The sequence below is a fragment of the Molothrus aeneus genome, chromosome 18 (assembly GCF_037042795.1).
Source record: "Molothrus aeneus isolate 106 chromosome 18, BPBGC_Maene_1.0, whole genome shotgun sequence".
Classification (NCBI taxonomy): domain Eukaryota; kingdom Metazoa; phylum Chordata; class Aves; order Passeriformes; family Icteridae; genus Molothrus; species Molothrus aeneus.
Genome location: NC_089663.1, coordinates 12,180,534 through 12,197,900, shown reverse-complemented (window position 1 = coordinate 12,197,900; position 17,367 = coordinate 12,180,534). Strand labels below are relative to the sequence as shown.

Here is a 17,367-nt window from a genome sequence, read left to right as displayed (position 1 = left end):
TCCTGGAGGGCTTCAGGAAACCTGAAGATCTTGAGGGTGCTTAAAGGGACTTTAAGGGTGCTTCAGTGTACCTCTTGAAGCACCAGCGAGTGCACAAAGCAGCTGCTGGGGTGGCAGTTCCACAGCTCAGCCTGGCATGAAGGTCTCAGGAGCAAGTGCTGGGTGCCCTTGTCCCCAGCCTTGTGTCTCAGCAGATTTTGGGGCACTGCACCCTTCCAGGAGTGCAGCTTCACAACACCCATGTGGCTCTGCAGGCAGACATCATTGGGATTATTTAGGGAAGAATTTTTTCAAATTTGCTGTCCCTTGGTTGGTTTTCCCTGAGTGCCTTACCCTGGTGCCACTGTGGAGGTGGGTCCCCTTCCCCTCTGATGCCAGGCACTGTGCAGAGCGAGGGCTGGGGCAGCCCCAGCACCATGATGAGTTTATTCCCCACACACGGCCCCGCCACGCTTGTTTATTAATCCAAGGGTGAGCATGGAATGACCTTGAAATTTATAGGCTGAAGAGAGCACTGAAATAACAGCTAAAATAAACAAATCAAGCTGTAAAGCTTGAAAACTATGAACTGGCTTCAACAGACTGGAGTCGGGAGGGAGAGCGAGCAGAGATGGCCTGGGCAGACGTGGTCCCTGAGGTCTCAGCATGAGCTCAGGAGCTGGACATGCTGAGGGTTTGACCCAAGGGCTTTGCACGCCTGCATCCCCACCCCATTTTGGTGGCACCATGGGGATGCCCCCCATGTTTGCACAGGGACTCTGCATGGCTGGCTGAGTGTTACCAGGCAGCTCAGACAGCCAAGGGGAACTGCAAGTGGTGAGGGTGCAGGGCTGCACAGCTGCTGAGTGCCAAATCCCATCCAAATCCAGCCTCTCATCTTTCAAGTGACCCAAGGGCCTGAGTTGCCTGCACATGGTGGCTTGCCCTGGCTTTAGCACCTTGATGAAAGACAGTCCTTGAAGAGCATGAAGCCCTGGGTGAGCTGTACGTGTGAGCTCTGGAGGGTAACATAATGTCCAAATGAAATCCTGGCTGCTCGCCTCGCTCCATAGCACCCAGCTCCAGAGTCCATTTTCCCTCAGGTTCATTCTGGACAACAGCAGCTTTGCTAGAAATAGCATGGGGATGAGGGAAAGTGGGCTCAAGAGCCTCTTGAGCCAGACATAAGGGTCTTGTTTGAACATGTAGTCCCTTGGGGTTGTCTTTGAGCCCAAATTCCCAGCAGCCAGCAGCGGTCCAGCACGCTCCTCTCTGATGCAGAGGATGTCCTCTGGGTTTGGCAGCACAGAACAGGGCTGCAGGCTGTGGGGGAGCTGAGGGCCATGGAGCCTGTCCATGGCTGATGTCCTGTTTTGGTTCCAGGTTGCTGTCCCCCCGGCCCAGCCTGCTCAACACCGCCAGCGACGCCCGGCTCAACTCCTCACCGCAGAAGCCGCTGGACCTGAAACAGCTGAAGCAGAGAGCTGCTGCCATCCCTCCCATTGTGAGTACCCTGCTGGAGAGGGCAGGGGCTGGGAGCACAGCCTGTGCCTCGTGCACGCTCTCCCACTGGGCTCCACGGTGTGCATCAGGGTTGCAAGGATGTGCTCATCCCTGGGGATGGCCTCTGGTCCACAGAGAGCTGTGCCTGGGCGGTGTGAGCCCCCAGCCAGGCAAGGTGCTCCCTGTGCAGAGGGTGTTCCCAGCTGCTGGAGCAGCTCTGCCAGCAGCATTTGGATGTCTCTTGAGCTCTTTTATCAGAAAATCGTGGGAGGTCTGGACAGAAAAAGCTTCTCACTGCCACATGACTGCTGCCTCCCATAGCTTTAAAAACGAGTGCACCTTCCCAGCCCTGCACTTCATCTTGTGCTTGAAGGATATCACCTTACTCACCCATGAGTTTTGCTTGGTCCCCCTTTCTGACTGTTCAGTAGCCATGTATTGAAAGTACTGATAAAGTGTTTAGGCTGTGAGAAGAAGCATCCTGGTATCTCCAGGGTCAGCACTGGAGGAGCAGCAATGCAGGGTGGGCAGGGAGGAAATCCTGCTTTGGGGTTTGCATGATCAGGGAGGGCCTATTTCTGATGCTCTTCCAGTTTCCCATATCATAGCTTAAGACGTGGCTGCTGTAATGTAATGTCTGGCAAAAGCTACAAGCACATAACTGTAGATAAGAGGTTTTGAACAAGTCTGACTCTTTGCTGTAGTATCACCAGCACAGAGCTGGTACTCTTTGTCATGGGCTTTTAAAATCTCCTGTGGCTAGTGAGCTTTGAAGCCCTGTTTGGTCTCTGCTAAGACTTGCCATGATAGTGTGGGGCAGGGGCTTCTCATAACTCGTGATGCCTTCAAGATTGTTACGGATGTCAACAGCACATGATGAGTGTAACCAACTCTTACTGCTTTGCAGATTTCAGAAGGTTTCTCAGAGGGGGTATTGCAGAGTGGAAGCGCAAAGCCTCAGGTGCCTCCCCACGCCTTGGCTCTCTACCAGCAGCAGATCACAAAAGCCCACGAGTCTGCCCGCGAGGACATGCCCCCGAGCAAGCTGTCACAGTCCCAGCAGCAGCAGGCTGAGAAGGAGCAGCAGCAGCCCAGCAGCAGCCCCAGGGGGAAGAGCCGGAGCCCCGCTGTTGGAGAGAAGGAAGGTAGGGCTGTGCACGCGTTCATCCGCGCGGAGCTCCCGGGGCGTGCAGCTGCACGCAGCCAGCAGCTTTCCCCCTCCTAGGTGAACGCTTGTTTCAACCCCTGAAAGCTCTTTAATAGCATCTTGAGGCAGGACGAGAGAGGCATGGCTAATTTCCCATGTTCATTAGACAGTACATGATGTCTCATTGAGCCCACAGCAAACGCCGGGCAGTGTGGAGCGCCAAGGAGGTGAAGATTGCCTTTATTAGCATCTGCCATTCACCAGGGAGCAGAGGGGCCTGGAGGCATGCCAAGGCTCTGGGTACAATGGCTCTTTTCTACCTTGCTGGCTTTCTATAAAGAATGCTTTTAATGCACAGCAGGGGCCATTATTTCATTTAAAATCAATGCTAATACTGTGACTCGGAGTCCAAAGGTTCCTGTAAAGATTCCCAGTGCTTTCTCCCTGGAATAGCTCTGATGTGGTTTGGCTGCCTAATGAGCAATTCAGAGGTTCCCACCATAGAGCATCTGAAGCATTATTAGCTTGAGCACCTGGGGATCAAGGTTAAGGAGAGACGGGAAGTCCTGATGAAACCATCCTCTAAATGTGTTTTTAATCTGAGTGTTAGAGTCTGTTCCAGTTCAGAGTCTGTGTCCCTGCCCCCTGTAGCTTGCCCGTGGCTCAGTTGTTAAGGAAGATGAGAGGCTGTCCCCAATGGCACGGTCAGGGAAGTTGGCCTTGCGTGGGTACAGTGTCCACCAGTGCTGGATCCTGAACAGGAGTGGCTGCAGCTGCAAAAATCACCTGCTTGTGCATGGAAGAGAAGGGTGGATAAGACTGCACTGAGGAGGCACTGGACTTGGCTGTGATGTTTGCTGGAAAATCACTGCACTAGTTCACCCTGGGGCAGCCAGGATTGTGGCAGCCTGCTGTGCAGAGTCCAGGCCAGGTAGTTATTCCTCAAGCTGTCATGTTCCTCTGGACAGAAGGATTTGCTTGCATTGTTGGCACTTGGCCACAATTTTTTCAAACAATAAATAGCACCATGTGTGCATCACACCTTCAGAATGTTTTGCATATAAGCAAGGAAGGTGACTGCTCACCTTGCAAGAAAGGGAGTTTCCCCTAAGTCGTTGCCACCCGTGAAGTCCCATTTCCAGTAGATCTTATCCTGCTCTGCTCCTGTTTGCTGCGCAGGTGGAGCAGTTCCCCTCCAGCTCTTCCTCCCCAGTGGCAGGTAATCAGGTTTGATCTCCTGTGCTGTAATCCTGTGCACATCTGATGCTGCACTGCTCAGCTTCCTTGTGATCTGGGTGCCACTGCCAGCACTCCAGCCCAGAGCTCTGCATTTGCTGCAGCTCCAGCTTCCTCCTGGCCACAGGAGGATGAGGAGGTGAGGCAGATGAGTGGGTATGAGGTACAAGGCAGGCTTTAGGTGTTGAAGTCACCCACTCCACTCTGTGGTCTGCTGGCACCATTATCAAATACAAGGATCTGTTATCCAGGTGGATCTTTTGTTGCTTTGTTCCCTGAGAAGCACTAATGACATGAAGCACTTTATTCTCTTCTCTGTACAGCTCTGAATATTTCATGTTAATGAAAGTAATTATGCCTCCCTATATCCTTGCAAACATCTCAGTAGGTCTTGGGCTCCAGCTGTGTGCTCTCCAAGCCCTGTGTGGCTGTGCATCTGTGCTGGGTGCCACAGTGGGTCTGGGATGCATGTGGACCCCAGGGAGACATAGGCTGGTCTCCCCTGTTCATAGTGGGAGCGCATGTCCCTTTTGAAAAGCAGCAGGTTTGTGATGAGTCACCTCAAGGGGAGAAATCAACTCCCCCAAAGCCCTGGTTTCAGTACAAGTATGGACTCAGGCACTGTCTCAGTTCTGTCTCTGCCTCTTGGAACACATCCTGGCTGTGGGTCAGGGGTTAGAAGGGAGATAGCCAGATATTCCTGGCAAATCTGTGTGCATCCCTTCCCTCCCCTGCTCTCCGAGCCATCCCAGTGGAGTGGCAAGCATCCAGACTGCAGACATGGCTCGGAGTTAAAAGGGAGAGTCCAGCACAGCCTGCAGAGCCCTCTGGAAAGCAGCCCTGTGCCACCTCTCAGCAAGGGGCTGACTCCACCAGAGCAGGTACTCCTGTTCCTCCCTGGCTTGATAAGAGAGCTGGAACTCCTGCAGCCGCTGCGGAGATCAACATCCTTCTCACCGCTCTGGATCCGCTTCAAAGCCGAGCCTTGCACACATCCTGGCCCAGGCCTTGGCTGCCTCGCAGCTGCTGGCTGGGGCTCTATCAGCTTGGAGGGTGGCCAGCCAGCCATACCTTCCTGAGCCCTGCCTGGCCTTCCAAGAGGAGCTGCTAATCACGGGGCTGGGCACAGGCAGGCAGCCCTAGCCCTGCCTGGATCTCACCAGCAGGCAGATCCCTTTGCCCAGTGCTGAGCTGCTGTCGGGCATATCTTTGGTTATCACTGGCGGCTGGAGAGCCAGCAGGGTGTTTGGTGTTGATTTAGTTGTGTTTCATTTGGCCTCTGTAGGCGATGGGGAGCCAAGAGCATTAATTTGGATGACGGATCATATAAACTCTGACTCCTTCGCTCCCATTCCAGGGACTTGATAAACGGTAATAGGAACTCTCTCTTCCCCGTGTAAGTGCTATTTTATCAAGAGCTGGCTGAGTTATAGCCACCCTCTAATGCGGGGGCAATTAGGAACTGGCCACATTTCACAGGCTGGAGAGGCTCACAGGGGAGGGGATGGCTCCCACGGGGAGGGGAGGAGGACGAGGCTCTCCGAGAGCCATCCAGGGTGCACACAGCCTTGGCTGACAGTGCCTTGGCTTCAGGGAACGTCTTCAGCTGGAGATCCCAGTGCTGTTTGCCCCCACACGAGCAGAGCTGAATGGGGCCGAGCTGAAGGGGAGAACATCAGGGAGTGTGGGTGTGCCAGAGACTCTCCATCAGTGAGGAGGATGTGCCTGGATTCTCCTCTGTTGGCAGGATGAAGGGATCCTCTCTGGGACCCTACATGGGGATGGGAGAGGCCACAGCCAAGGTCTTGTCCACCAGGCTGCAGAGGTGTGAGTGCCTGCACACCTCTGTGTGCCCAGAATGGATTTCTTCTCTCACTGAGGCAGACAAGAATAATGTCCCAGCTTCTGAGTACACTGAGCATTAATAACGATAATGTAGTAAAGCCTCATTAAATTGGGCCTCTGATAATCTACTTGCCCTATTATTAGGCTTAGCAGGATTCAGCATCTATTTTTATCAAAAATTGATGGTTAAAGGCTGGGTTCATTTGTGATTGCCATTGTTTACTGCCCAGTTTCTAATTTCTGGTCAATGCAAACGTTACACAGGTGGATCTGGGGAGGAAGGGCAGTGCAAAATGAAGTGTTTATTGATCACAAGCAAATCCTACCAAACCTGCCTCTAATCCATCCAGAAAAGGCTGTCTCATCCATCTGCTTAGCCAAGCGTGAGGATGCACTTGGCATAGAGCTGGTGCACATGAAGCCTCTCTTTTCCTCAGCATCTTCCAGCACATGGCAGGGTTCAGGTGTCCCCAGCACAGCTCCTCCATCATTAAACTCTCCTTGGCCTCCCTTCAGCCTTTTTATAGCCAGGATGAGCCCAGCCTGGTATCCAGGATGGGAACCGGGTAATTTTGGGAAGCTGCACACCACAGTGTAGTCACCAGCAAGCTGGTACCCTCTGGATGTCCCCCATGCACCAGAGGAGTGCCAACATTGCTGCTTCTTGGCTTTAACCTCAGGGAAGGATTTGGCAGCATCATCATTAATCCTCCAGCCCTGCCATGCTGGGATGATGTGGAGCTGTGGGCACAGGCAGGAGCTGCCCAGGAGCAATTCAGTAATGGCCAAGTCCTGGCAAGGAGCTGGACTCTGCATGTCAAATGCCATCTCTCCTGGGTGAGGTGGGATGGCACCAGGTCCACAGAGCTTCCTGTGGGCAGTGATCACCAGCAGAGTCACCAACAGACACCCTACTGCCCTTTAAATCTGAGTAGAATAAGTGCTGTCAAATCCAGGCAGTGACACTGAGCTTTTTCCTTTTAGCTTGGTTGGAGAGTTCATCCTCACCTCATGGCCAAGTTGGACTGAATTGAAGCCATCTCCTGTGCTTGGAGCTGGCTCTTGCTTGCCTGCCATGCTCACAGGGACCCCTCACTCATGTTGGCCACTGACCATGCAGTTTCTTTCTGTGTCCTTTGCAGAGAAGTCCGTGCATTTCTCAGCCATTGCAGAGGTTCAGAAGCTGAGTGCTGAGTCAGTGGCTGCCTCGTGCTGGCCCCCTGTTCTGTCCTACCCCCGGGATGTGATCAAAACTTCTCCCCAGACGGAGCCCCACTTGTTCCAGTACAACCCACCAGGCAAGTAAAACCCACTGGCTGTGTGACATGTGCCCTCCCCTGCCTGACCCGGGACTGAGCCCAGAGGCTGTGCTTACAGCCACTGTCACAGGGTGGGCTCTTTAAAGGTCCCAGGGTGGTCAGGTGTGTCTCCCAGCTCTGGCTGTACAGGTGTAGGGATGTGGTTTGTTACAGAGCAGTGTGGGTGCAAAGTCAGACAGGTTTTATCCCTCTCTGGCTGGAGGGCAGCTCATCCTCCGGCTGCAGAGGGGACAAGGCAGTAATTTAAACTATTCCAGTCCTTTCCAAAATGGCTGTGTGACTTGGAGCTCGTGCAGGCTCACAGCCAGCCCGGTCACTGCACCCAGCCCCTGCTCCCTCCCATTCCCCTTCCATCCCTGATGGCTGCAGCTGCTCTGCCTGCCCTCAGTCTCACTGACATTTGTGTTCTCCTCACAGGACACCCCATCCCACTAAACCTGCATGAAAGCTCTCGCTCAGGGCTGCAGAGACTAGCCAGCATCTCCAACCCTCCTCCCCTCATCTCCTCCACCAAGCACCCCTCCGTGCTGGAGAGATCCGTCGGATCCATTTCCCAGGTAGGCCACTGAAAGGTGTGAGAGGTGGAGATGCCTCTCAGGGACCATCAGTTGCTCCTGACCTCTCCTCTTGCCCCACAGGGAATGCCCATCCAGCTCCACACACCCTACAGCCCCGAGCACGCCAAGGTCCCCGTTGGTTCCATCACCATGGGCCTGCCACTGACCATGGATCCCAAGAAACTGGGTAAGGAACTGGGAGAGGAGTTGTTTTCTCACATGTTCTGCAAGCAGGAGGGAGCAAGCTTGCCAGAAGCAGAGGGGAAAGGAGGAGCACAGAGAGAACTGCTAAGAGGATGAAAGGATTAGTCCATCAGGGGAGCAGAGACACAGGGAGCTAAATTTGTGCAGTTGCAGTATAGGAAAGCAACAGCTCAGTCAGGGACACTTCCCAGCCTATAAATACCCTTCAGGTAATACTGTGATCGAAGGAAGGAAATATATTGTTGCTCCCCAGGCTGGTAGGATAAAGAGTAAATGGCCTGAAGTGAACAAAGAAAGTGTTTAGTCTGCAGATTTGGAAGCTCTTGTTAACAGCAGGAGGGAATGGGTGAGGGATCAAGCCTGGGGAGGAGGGATATGAGCTCTGTTTCCCACTGTTATAAACCAGCACAGAGTTTCCAGTGTCAGCTCTGGTCCTGGTGTGGGCAGTGCCAGGGTGAAGGATCTGGCTTTGCTGGATGGCATTTGTGCATTCACCACCCTGGGGAAGCCCATTCCAGGGAGTTGGGAATGGCAAAGGTGCTGAGAAGGTGCTGCCTCCAGGCTGGCACAGCCAAGGGCTGTGGCCCCGTGTCCTGCACCTATGCTGATACCTGGTTAATGTTTTCCAGTGCCTTTTCCTGGAGTAAAGCAGGAACAACTTTCTCCTAGAAGCCAGGCCAGCCAGCCAGAAAGTCTGGTTCTGCAGCCATCCCAGGAGGGCTCCATCCTGCGGGGTGAGGACGCGGAGTGGGGCACCTGCCCCAGCTGTGGGGAGGGAGGGAGGGAGGGAGGGATGCTGGCACTGCCAAGCCTGGTGGATGCCACACTGGCTGCAGCTGCCCAGTGATCTCAGATTGGACTTCTGGAATTGTGCCCAGCCAAAAGGGTCTCTTTGCCCCTTTACCTCTCCAAAATTGGGGCCTCAGGTGTTGATTCTGGTGGAGGTTTTGTGTTCAAGGGGCACCTGAAAATCTGTTGCTTAAGACAAAGCGAGACCTGTTTAAATTACATTAATTGGTATTTTCATGCTCTTCTTCTTCTCAGTTGGTGCTCCAGCTGATCAGGGACCCCATTTTGGTTAAATACAGCCCTGATGGGTTTCTTTCCCTATTAACCAGGCAGAAGAAAATAAATGCAGAGGTTTCTGGTTTGTGAACCTCCCAGTAAGACAAGTCAGGAGCCTGAGTGCTGTGGGCTGGCTCCAACCCAGGACAGATCTGTGTGAATGAACTCAAGCCACCCTGAGCTGCATCTCACCACACATCTGCTCTGATCACATCAGGAGAGGCTGAGCCAGGCTGTGCTTTCTCCCAGGCTCATAAATCTGCCCAGCACCTCCACAGAGACAGCAGGGAGCTGATAGCCTCAAGAGACTTGGCACAAAGGGCTCTGCAGGGTTTGGGATTGAGCACTGACAGCTCTTGGAGGGTGTCCCCTCCAGTACCACAGAGACTGGGTCAAATCCTGCACTCAGTAGTCTCAGCCCCACAGGTTCTGTGCTGAACAGCAAATCCATCCCCCAGCTCACAGGTTTTGTGTCCTACAGGTACTTCCCTCAGCTCTGCCTCGGGAGGAAGCATCACCAAAGGAACACCCACATCCAGGCCCCCTCCGGAGTCACCCATCACCTACCGAGGCTCCATCACACATGTAAGTCCTTTGTCACCCCTGGGTGCTGGCAGCTGCAGCCTGTGGTGCTGGACATGGGCACTGGGGGTTTGTGGGGCACACTGGGTGTGCAGGACAGGCCTGTGCAGCACCTCTGTGGTGCTCCCACCCCATGGAGCCCCTCAGAGAGGTCTGCAAGCAGCTCCCACTCGGGATGGCACGAGCGGTGTCCCATGAGTGAAGACTGCAGAAGAGCAGAGCCCAACAAATAGCAGTGCAGCCTTACAGCACCTTTAAACCCAGCTTTGCCTTTTGTAGCTGTAAAGAACAGAGGCAAAAGCAGCTGTAAATGGCTCTGGCAAAATCATCTTGTCAGGGCAAGAAAGTGGAGCCGAGCAAAGGAGATGGGTGGAGGGCCCAGGCCAGGTGGAGGAGGGAGGTGGCTGTGAGGGGCAGGTAAGGTAGCAAGAGCTCCTGCCAGGGCTGAGCATGCTGTGCTGGGGGTCCTGCCCAAAGGCTCTTCAGCAGGAAGATACTTTGGCCTTAATCTCCACCATCCATCTTCAGAAGAGCAGCTGGCAAGCGGGCGATAGTTTCTTGCAGTGTGAGTTATTGCTCATCTGGTAACAGAGCAGAGAGCATTAAAAAAAATAAAAATCTGTTTCCCATGGGGATTTTATCTGGCTATCATTCAGGTATTTAAAGACATTCAGGCTCCAATTTTTGCCTGCCTTCTTCAAGGAGGATGATCATGCTCACTTTGGCCCTGGGGACCTGATCCTGAATCCTGGCCCAGAGCAAAGGCTTAGCTTGCCTGGTGCCCTGTGTCCAACATCTGCCAGGAGTGGGTGCTCAGGGGCTGTAAATAACCCATCAGAGCAAACACTTGCTCCATCCTCTCAGATGCTCCTGTAGCAGCTGTGGGCAGCAGTGGGTGGGTGTGAAGGACCTTGAGTACCACGTGCCAGTTGAGGAGATCAGCATAGTTTGTTGAGATACTGCTTTGCATCCAGTTAATTAATCCAGCCAGCTAATGAATCCATCCAGATTCCTTTGTTTGGCTGGGGATTGAGGTACCAGGGCCAGACCCAGGGCATTGCCTGGCTCTCCTGCTGGCCCAGCAGCCTGCATCCCTCTGCTCCTGCTGGGGAGAAGGAGCCCCCTGTTCTGGCAGCAGCTCCTGGTACCAGAGCTGATACTTGATCTCAGATGAGTCATCCAGTTCACAGGAAGCAGATCTTGAATATATGCTCTCTGCTCTGAAGCCATCTGTCATCACTTGCTTTCACATCCCCTCGGAGCACATCTGTGGAGGGAGGTGCCTTACCTGGGGCTGGGAGAGCCATTGCAGGTGCCCAGATCCACTGCAAGGGTGGGTGGCCAGAGCACTGAACCCACATGCTGGTATGCCCTGGCTTTTGGGGACTGCTGCTGCTCTGAGGGCTTGGTGGAGAGCAGGGGCACCCCCAGGCAGGGGTGGGGAAAGAGCCTGAGTGGCACAACCGGGAAGCACCAGCAAAGCTGGCGGGGGCATCGTGTCCCGAGGCTTCCCCCAGGCATCAGTCCCAGGGCTTGCTGGGGTTAAATGAGCTGAGTAGGCAGGTGTCAGTCAGGAGTGTCACTCTGACAGCATCACTGTGCCTTCCCAGAGATGGGGAAGGGGGGCTGTCACCCCGTGGTGGCTGTTCCCAGCTGGCACCGACAGGTTGCAGTGGCAGAAGGGCGTTAATCACCAGCGACTCCTCAGGGACATCAGCTCTGTGTGTTTTGAAGGGGATTCGGGGGGCAGGTGCTGTGAGCTGTGTCTGCTTGTGGTGAAGGAGAGGTTTCAGTTCACACTGGGTGTGTGTGGGGAGCCTGCTGCTGTTCCTGTTGGAGATCTGAGGCAGGCTCTGCTCCCTGACCTGCTGCAGGACCGGTTTCGTTGTCGCTGCTGTCTCGCCCGGGCGCGCTGCCAGCCGCAGCTCCCGCACACAGGCAGCTCCCTGAAGGTCACACTGCTGCCAGCAGATGTGCCTGGGTGGGCAGGACATCTCTGTGGCTCCTGTGCCAAGCTGGGGAAATAGGCTGCAGGGAAAAAGCTAATGCTGGAGCAGTGCCTGCTGTCACTAAGGTGTCCTCAGGGGAGCACCAGCCCTGTCCCCCAAACCCGGGGAGAGGGAGCAGGCCAGGCAGCTTACTCCAAAACACACAGGGTGAGAGCTGCTGTTTTGGAGGTCTGTGCTCTCCTCATCCCCTGCCTCTTCCCAGCAGTCTCACACAGATCACGTACCTTTTTACGGCTGCTCGTTATCGTTCTCATCAATAATTAAGCTGCAAGTCCCTGGCTGTTGGCTGTGCCAGGAAGCGGAGGCCGGGTGTGCTCCCTGCGCTCAGCTTCCCGCGAGGAACAGCCAGTCCCCGCACGGCGTTTGCTTAATTGGTTGTGACACTGTTAAATATGGATCTTGGTGGCTTTCCAAGGGCACCCCGGCAGAAGTGCTGTACAAAGGAACCATTACCAGGATAATCGGAGAAGACAGCCCCAGCAGAGCAGAGAAGGCGAGGGAGGATGCCGTGCCCAAAGGACATGTCATCTACGAGGGCAAGAAAGGCCACGTGCTGTCCTACGAGGGTAAGTCCTGATCCTCTCTGCCTTTTTAGGGCAGGTGCCAGGGGTTTGTGCCACTGTGGATGGGACTTGGGAGCTATTTGAGGAAAGGCTGATAAAGTACAACAGGCCAGCCTCCTGTCTTTGCTTCCAGTGCTTCTCTCCCTTCCCACCCTAGTGCCCTGTGTGTGTCTGTTTGTCCCATGTGATTATCTTGTCTTAGGGATGACAGGCAGGGTTGCAATGATTTTGGGAAACGGGGAAGAGGAGAGGACCAGATAGGAAGGTGTTACCTTCATCCCTAGCACCCTGTAGTGGAGAGGGACTGATGAAAAACGTTACAAGAGCACTCCCAAACTCTTGGGTCAAGGTGGACTCAAACCTGCAAGATGGAGGCAATGAAGGTTTATTTACCTGCATTGACTTGAGCACCCTGAGGCTTTTCCAGCACGAGGCTGCCCTGCAGGAATCCTCCTGGACCCAGCCTCAGTGTCTGGTGGGTTTTGCTGGAGCTGGTGAAGCCATTCCTGCCTCCCACAAGGAGCCTGTCTGGGGATGTGTTGGCTGCACCCCTGCAGCACGGGAAGACTTTTCCTCGGTAGCTGCCAGCAGTGCCTCACTGCATCAGTGGTACCAGCAGGTGGTCAGCAGCTGCTCCTGCCTGCTTTGCCCATCAAAGCTGCTCTGTGTGTCCTGGTGCCTCCCGTTGGAGATAAGCAGATGTTGCTCTCCAGTGAGGCTGGAAACAGCCCCATTCTTGCCTTTCACTGTGTGCTGGGTCAGGCATCTCTCTTGTGGAGCTGGACTCCTGCTGGCTTGCATCTGTAGTCAGGAAGAGCCAACTTAGGTGCTGCAGCCCTGAATCCTCTTGGGGTCAAGCACTGGCGTGTGCTCTGGTGTGCACAGGGATGGCTGTCCTCATGTGTCACCTCCCTTCTCACTTGAGTTTGGAGATGACTAAGGAGCTGATCCCAACCTCAGCTGCCTCAGTAGGTGTCTGTGGGAAGCTGCTGTGCTGCTGAGCCCTGTGCCTCCCTCCCTGGGGCACAGTATCCATTCCAGCCTGCCTGGCAGCCTGAGCCCTGTGGGCAGTGCTGCAGGCAGTGTGTCCCACAGAATTCCCTTTCCTCGTGGCCACAAGTGCAGGCAGCTCCTTTCGTCACAGGCTGGGTTGTCTTATCCAGGGCTGGCGCAGGGGGTTCAGGTCAGGCCATGGGGACAAGCTCCAGCTGTTGTCACCTTTGTGTGTGTCCTGGGACCACAGGGACCTTTCAGGACAGGGCCCTGTGCTGTGCCTCCTGCCTTCCACATGGAAACTGGCTCACAGCATGTCCCCCCGGGTCCACTGTCAACTCTAGCCCAGATAAGAAATGTCACCGAGGAGGACTTGACTGGATGCCCTTTGGGACAGTTGGCAAGGCTTGCACCAGGGAGGACTCAGGAAGTGTTTCAGGACTTGTTTGTGCAAGAAGCTATTTTAATCACCTCTGCCCGGGCTGGGGGTCGAACAAGGCTGATCTCAGAAATAGCACCATCAGGGACAGATGGGGAGTGCTCCTGGCAGTGAGGGCTGCCCATGCCCAGAGCTGGGATCCTGCTCCACGCAATGAGGGAGCACTGCAGACCAAAATCCCCCCTGTTGTTTGTGTTAGCCTGAGTCTCCCTGGCTGCAGCCTGTGTCACCTCTCACGCTACCCCCCATGAACACGTGGATGAGGAATTAATTCCTTCCTCTCCCCAGCAGCCTTTTACATGCTTGGTAGCGTTTATCACATCCCAAGTGATCCCGTGAGCTGCTGCAGCCTTGCCAGCCCTGCCTCTCTCCTTCCCCCTGTAGAGCCCAGCGAGGCTGAGCAGCCCAGGAACAGAAGAGTTAAAAAAAAAATTAAATAAGAAAACTGAAACTGTTGGTGATTATGAATTTTGGCAAGCAGAAAAAAAATTGCAAATTCTTTAGTGTCATGAGGGTGCTTAAAATAAAAGAGCTGTAATGAGACGAGATCCTGTAGCATGTGTGAGCTGAATTGTGCTAGATTGGTTATTCTCATCCTGCATATGATTGCTGATGGCTTCTGCAAGGCGAGGAACGTGGGTTTGGAATGGTTTTCTTTCTGTTTAGTCTCTCTTCTCCCTCACGCCCTCCCCCTGCTTCCCGGTGGCACAAAGGGTGCCTGGGAGCACGTCCCCTCCTGCACAAGGGCTGGTGGCAACAGATGTGCCTTGATGACAGGGTGCAGGCACATCACCCACATGGTGCTTGGCTGATTCTGAATGTCACCCCCGGATTTCTGCTGTCAAATGGAGCTGAAGCAAAGGCTCAGGCACGGACCCCCTCTTGTTTCCCCACACACAGCCCCAAACACTTTGTGGATTGAGTGGGTGCTGATTGCGGAAACCAACAGTGGGTGTGAAGTTGTAATAATCCCATTTTATTAATTACTGGTTTTGCCAAGGAGGAGTTTTGTTCCTGATTGTCCACAGTAGAATGAATGTTTTTTAACTTCCCTGCTTTCTCTAATTGTACAACCACCTTCTCTACCCACAAAGAGGAGGATTGGTGCACTGGCAATCCTTGGCAAGGGCAGCCTGGCCAGGGATGATGGGCAGAGGCATTTGTCTCTCCTAGCTGACATCCTTTTTGGAGCTCATGGCACAAACCCAAGGCATTCAGCTGGATCAGAAGCTGCTGAATTCACAGCTCACTGCACATGATAGGTGCCCATTGCCCGGGATGGGCCTGATGCTGCCTGGCACAGGCAAGGGCTGTGCTGGTGGTGAGGCTGTAGCTCAGGACAGGTGTCCACTGCCTGTTTGCAGGGAACCCGCTCCAGGTTTGGATCAGAGGGCAGTCAGTGGTCTCTCCTCATCCTAGCCCTCACTCCATCAGTCCTGCTTTGCACCATCTCTCCCAGTTCCTGTGTGTGCTCAGTGCTGTTTCAAAGGAATCATGCTCAGCTTTGCTTCTCTTCCGTTTTCCCTGATTTTCTCACCCAGGGAGTGTCTCGGCAGATGTTAAGGCTGGCCAAGATCCCAAACAGTAGGTGTCTAGCAAAAATCAAAACAAACAAGGAAAAAAACCCAAAACTCCCCAGACCCAAAGAGTCAAGTTCAGTGGAACTGCAGCTGCTCCCACTGGCTCAGGGCTGTCCCGCTGCCTACGGGATGGCCCCACCAGGGAGGGAGGGAATGGGACATGACTGGGTGGATGCTCCTACCCAAGAGGGAGGCACAGATCTGGAGTCTGAGGCAGGCAGGGAGGGGAGAGAACACCAGCTGAATTTCCTGGAAGCCAATCGCGTGCAATGTTTCTGGCACCGCGTAGCGGCGGCTGATGCTGGGATGAGATCTGACCCCTCAGCAACGCACACAAACAGCAGTAAACACCCTCTCCTGGCCCGTGCTGACTTTCCATGCCTCTTGGTGTTCCCCCCTGCAGGTGGAGTTGCTGCTTCTCAGTGTCCCAAAGAAGACAGCAGGAGCTCGGGAGCTTCCCATGAGACCACAGGAACTAAGCGGACCTATGATATGATGGAGGGGAGGATCAGCCGGGGCTTATCAGCCCGTGATACCTTATCTACCAGCATTGAAGGTGGGTCTGCATGAAACCTTTCACCTGGGTTATGTTACTGACCTGTGGAGATCTCGTCTTGTCTCCTGTCTGCATGGTGCATCTTCCTGTGCCAGTGTTCTGGCAGTGGTTAGCTGATATCCCAACAGGACAGCATCTGACCAGCATGGGAAAAAAAAACAGAACGTAGACTGGCCTGTTTGCTTTGAGTGTCTGTCCTGACAGACCAGCTCCAGGAATAAAAAAGAAAAAAGCACATTTAAAAAAAGGAAAAAATAAATAATAATTTAGAAATTGTCGGTATTTATCCTTGTTGTCCCAGGCATCCCTGGTAACGCTGTCGTGTATTCATGGTAAATTAATTGCTGTGTCACAGCCTGACTTTCCCTCTTGGATCTCTTCTAGGTCTCATGGGTCGAGCGATCCCTCCAGACCGACACAGTCCCCATAACCTAAAGGAGCAGCATCACATGCGAGGCTCGATTACACAAGGTAACACCTGGGAGCACAAGATGGGCACGGGCAGGGGAAGCACCTCACGTGCATGGCCCCTTGGCTCATCATCAGGATGGGACAGGAGGAAGCAAGGATGGGCACGTCAAGGTCCAGCTGCAGATCTTTGCAGCCCCTGCTTTGTGCTCAGAGAGATTTTCAATCCTGCTCAGCTTCTACCTGAATTCTGCCAAAGTCAGTGACAAAATTGTCAGTGATTCACATGAAGCAGCTTGAAATTAGTTTGAAATGGGTGCAGAAGGTGGTGGTAAATGGGAGGTGGACCAGCTGCATTAGTGGTATAGCTGCTCTGTGGGCTCAGTTGGGTACCAGTCCCCGAGTTACATGTGTTAACTAGAGACCTCCTAGAAGTGAGTATCTGCATGGGGACTGGGAGTCCAGAGTCTGCCTGGGGAGTCACCCTCTGCATCCATCATCTGCTTGGGGGTTGCAGGAATACCTCGGTCCTATGTGGAGGCCCATGAGGACTACCTCAGAAGAGAAGCCAAACAGCTCAAGAGGGAAAACACTCCACCAAGGGACTTATCTGAAGCCTACAAGGTCAGATCTCATGATCTGACTCCTCTGAAAATGAAATCAGCCCACGAAGACCTGGTAGCCACGGTGAAAGAAGCAGGAAGATCAATCCATGAGATCCCCCGGGAGGAGCTGAGGCGCACACCAGACATCTCTCTGACCAGACCTCTGAAGGAAGGTTCCATCACACAGGTGAGTCTGGAGTGAGCACTGGATGAGATCAGTCCTGCTCAGACTGCTGCCCTTGCACAGATCCTGGGAGCCATTCCCAAGGTAAAAGGAGAGCAGAGACACCTTTGTGTTGCATCACTGCTAAGAGCTGACGCTCTGCTTGGGTACAGGTTGTCCTGCCTCATCCTTTGAAGGGATCCCTTCCAATCCAAACCATCCTCTAATCCTTCCCTTGCAGATAAATACAAAGCCCAGGGCACCCCTGGGACGTTAAGAAAGCAATGATCCATCTACATGTGTAAAGAAAAGGGGACACATTTGCCTCTTTTCCAAGGACAGAGTCAACTCTGTGCCCTCAGCATTTGTGACTCTGGTGCACATAAACTTGGTCTCCTCCCTTCATGGGCAAGTGGCAACCCAGCAGGGCCAGTAGTTAAGATGAAACACGGCATGATATCTCCTGTTGGTCTCCAAATATTTGCAGGGTTCCCATGGCACCTTGCAGTCCTGTCCCATTTCACAGTGTGTGTAGGAGAGAGGCGTGATGGGCACAGCCAGCCTTCGGCAGTGACTCATCATCATCATCTTGTTGGAGCACAACAAGACATGCA

The 17,367-nt window shown here is 53.8% G+C and overlaps 1 protein-coding gene across 1 annotated transcript in view; it reads left to right on the top strand.

The window, feature by feature from the left end:
* NCOR2 (nuclear receptor corepressor 2) overlaps window positions 1–17,367 on the top strand; it is a 226,323-nt gene that overhangs the window by 194,552 nt on the left and 14,404 nt on the right. Inside the window, exons 21-31 of the mRNA XM_066561983.1 lie at window positions 1,363–1,483; window positions 2,390–2,627; window positions 6,853–7,008; window positions 7,447–7,586; window positions 7,668–7,773; window positions 8,420–8,524; window positions 9,337–9,440; window positions 11,862–12,012; window positions 15,425–15,577; window positions 15,962–16,048; window positions 16,503–16,777. Of these exons, the coding sequence (XP_066418080.1) occupies window positions 1,363–1,483; window positions 2,390–2,627; window positions 6,853–7,008; window positions 7,447–7,586; window positions 7,668–7,773; window positions 8,420–8,524; window positions 9,337–9,440; window positions 11,862–12,012; window positions 15,425–15,577; window positions 15,962–16,048; window positions 16,503–16,777 (1,636 nt within the window). The remainder of the gene's footprint in view (window positions 1–1,362; window positions 1,484–2,389; window positions 2,628–6,852; window positions 7,009–7,446; window positions 7,587–7,667; window positions 7,774–8,419; window positions 8,525–9,336; window positions 9,441–11,861; window positions 12,013–15,424; window positions 15,578–15,961; window positions 16,049–16,502; window positions 16,778–17,367) is intronic.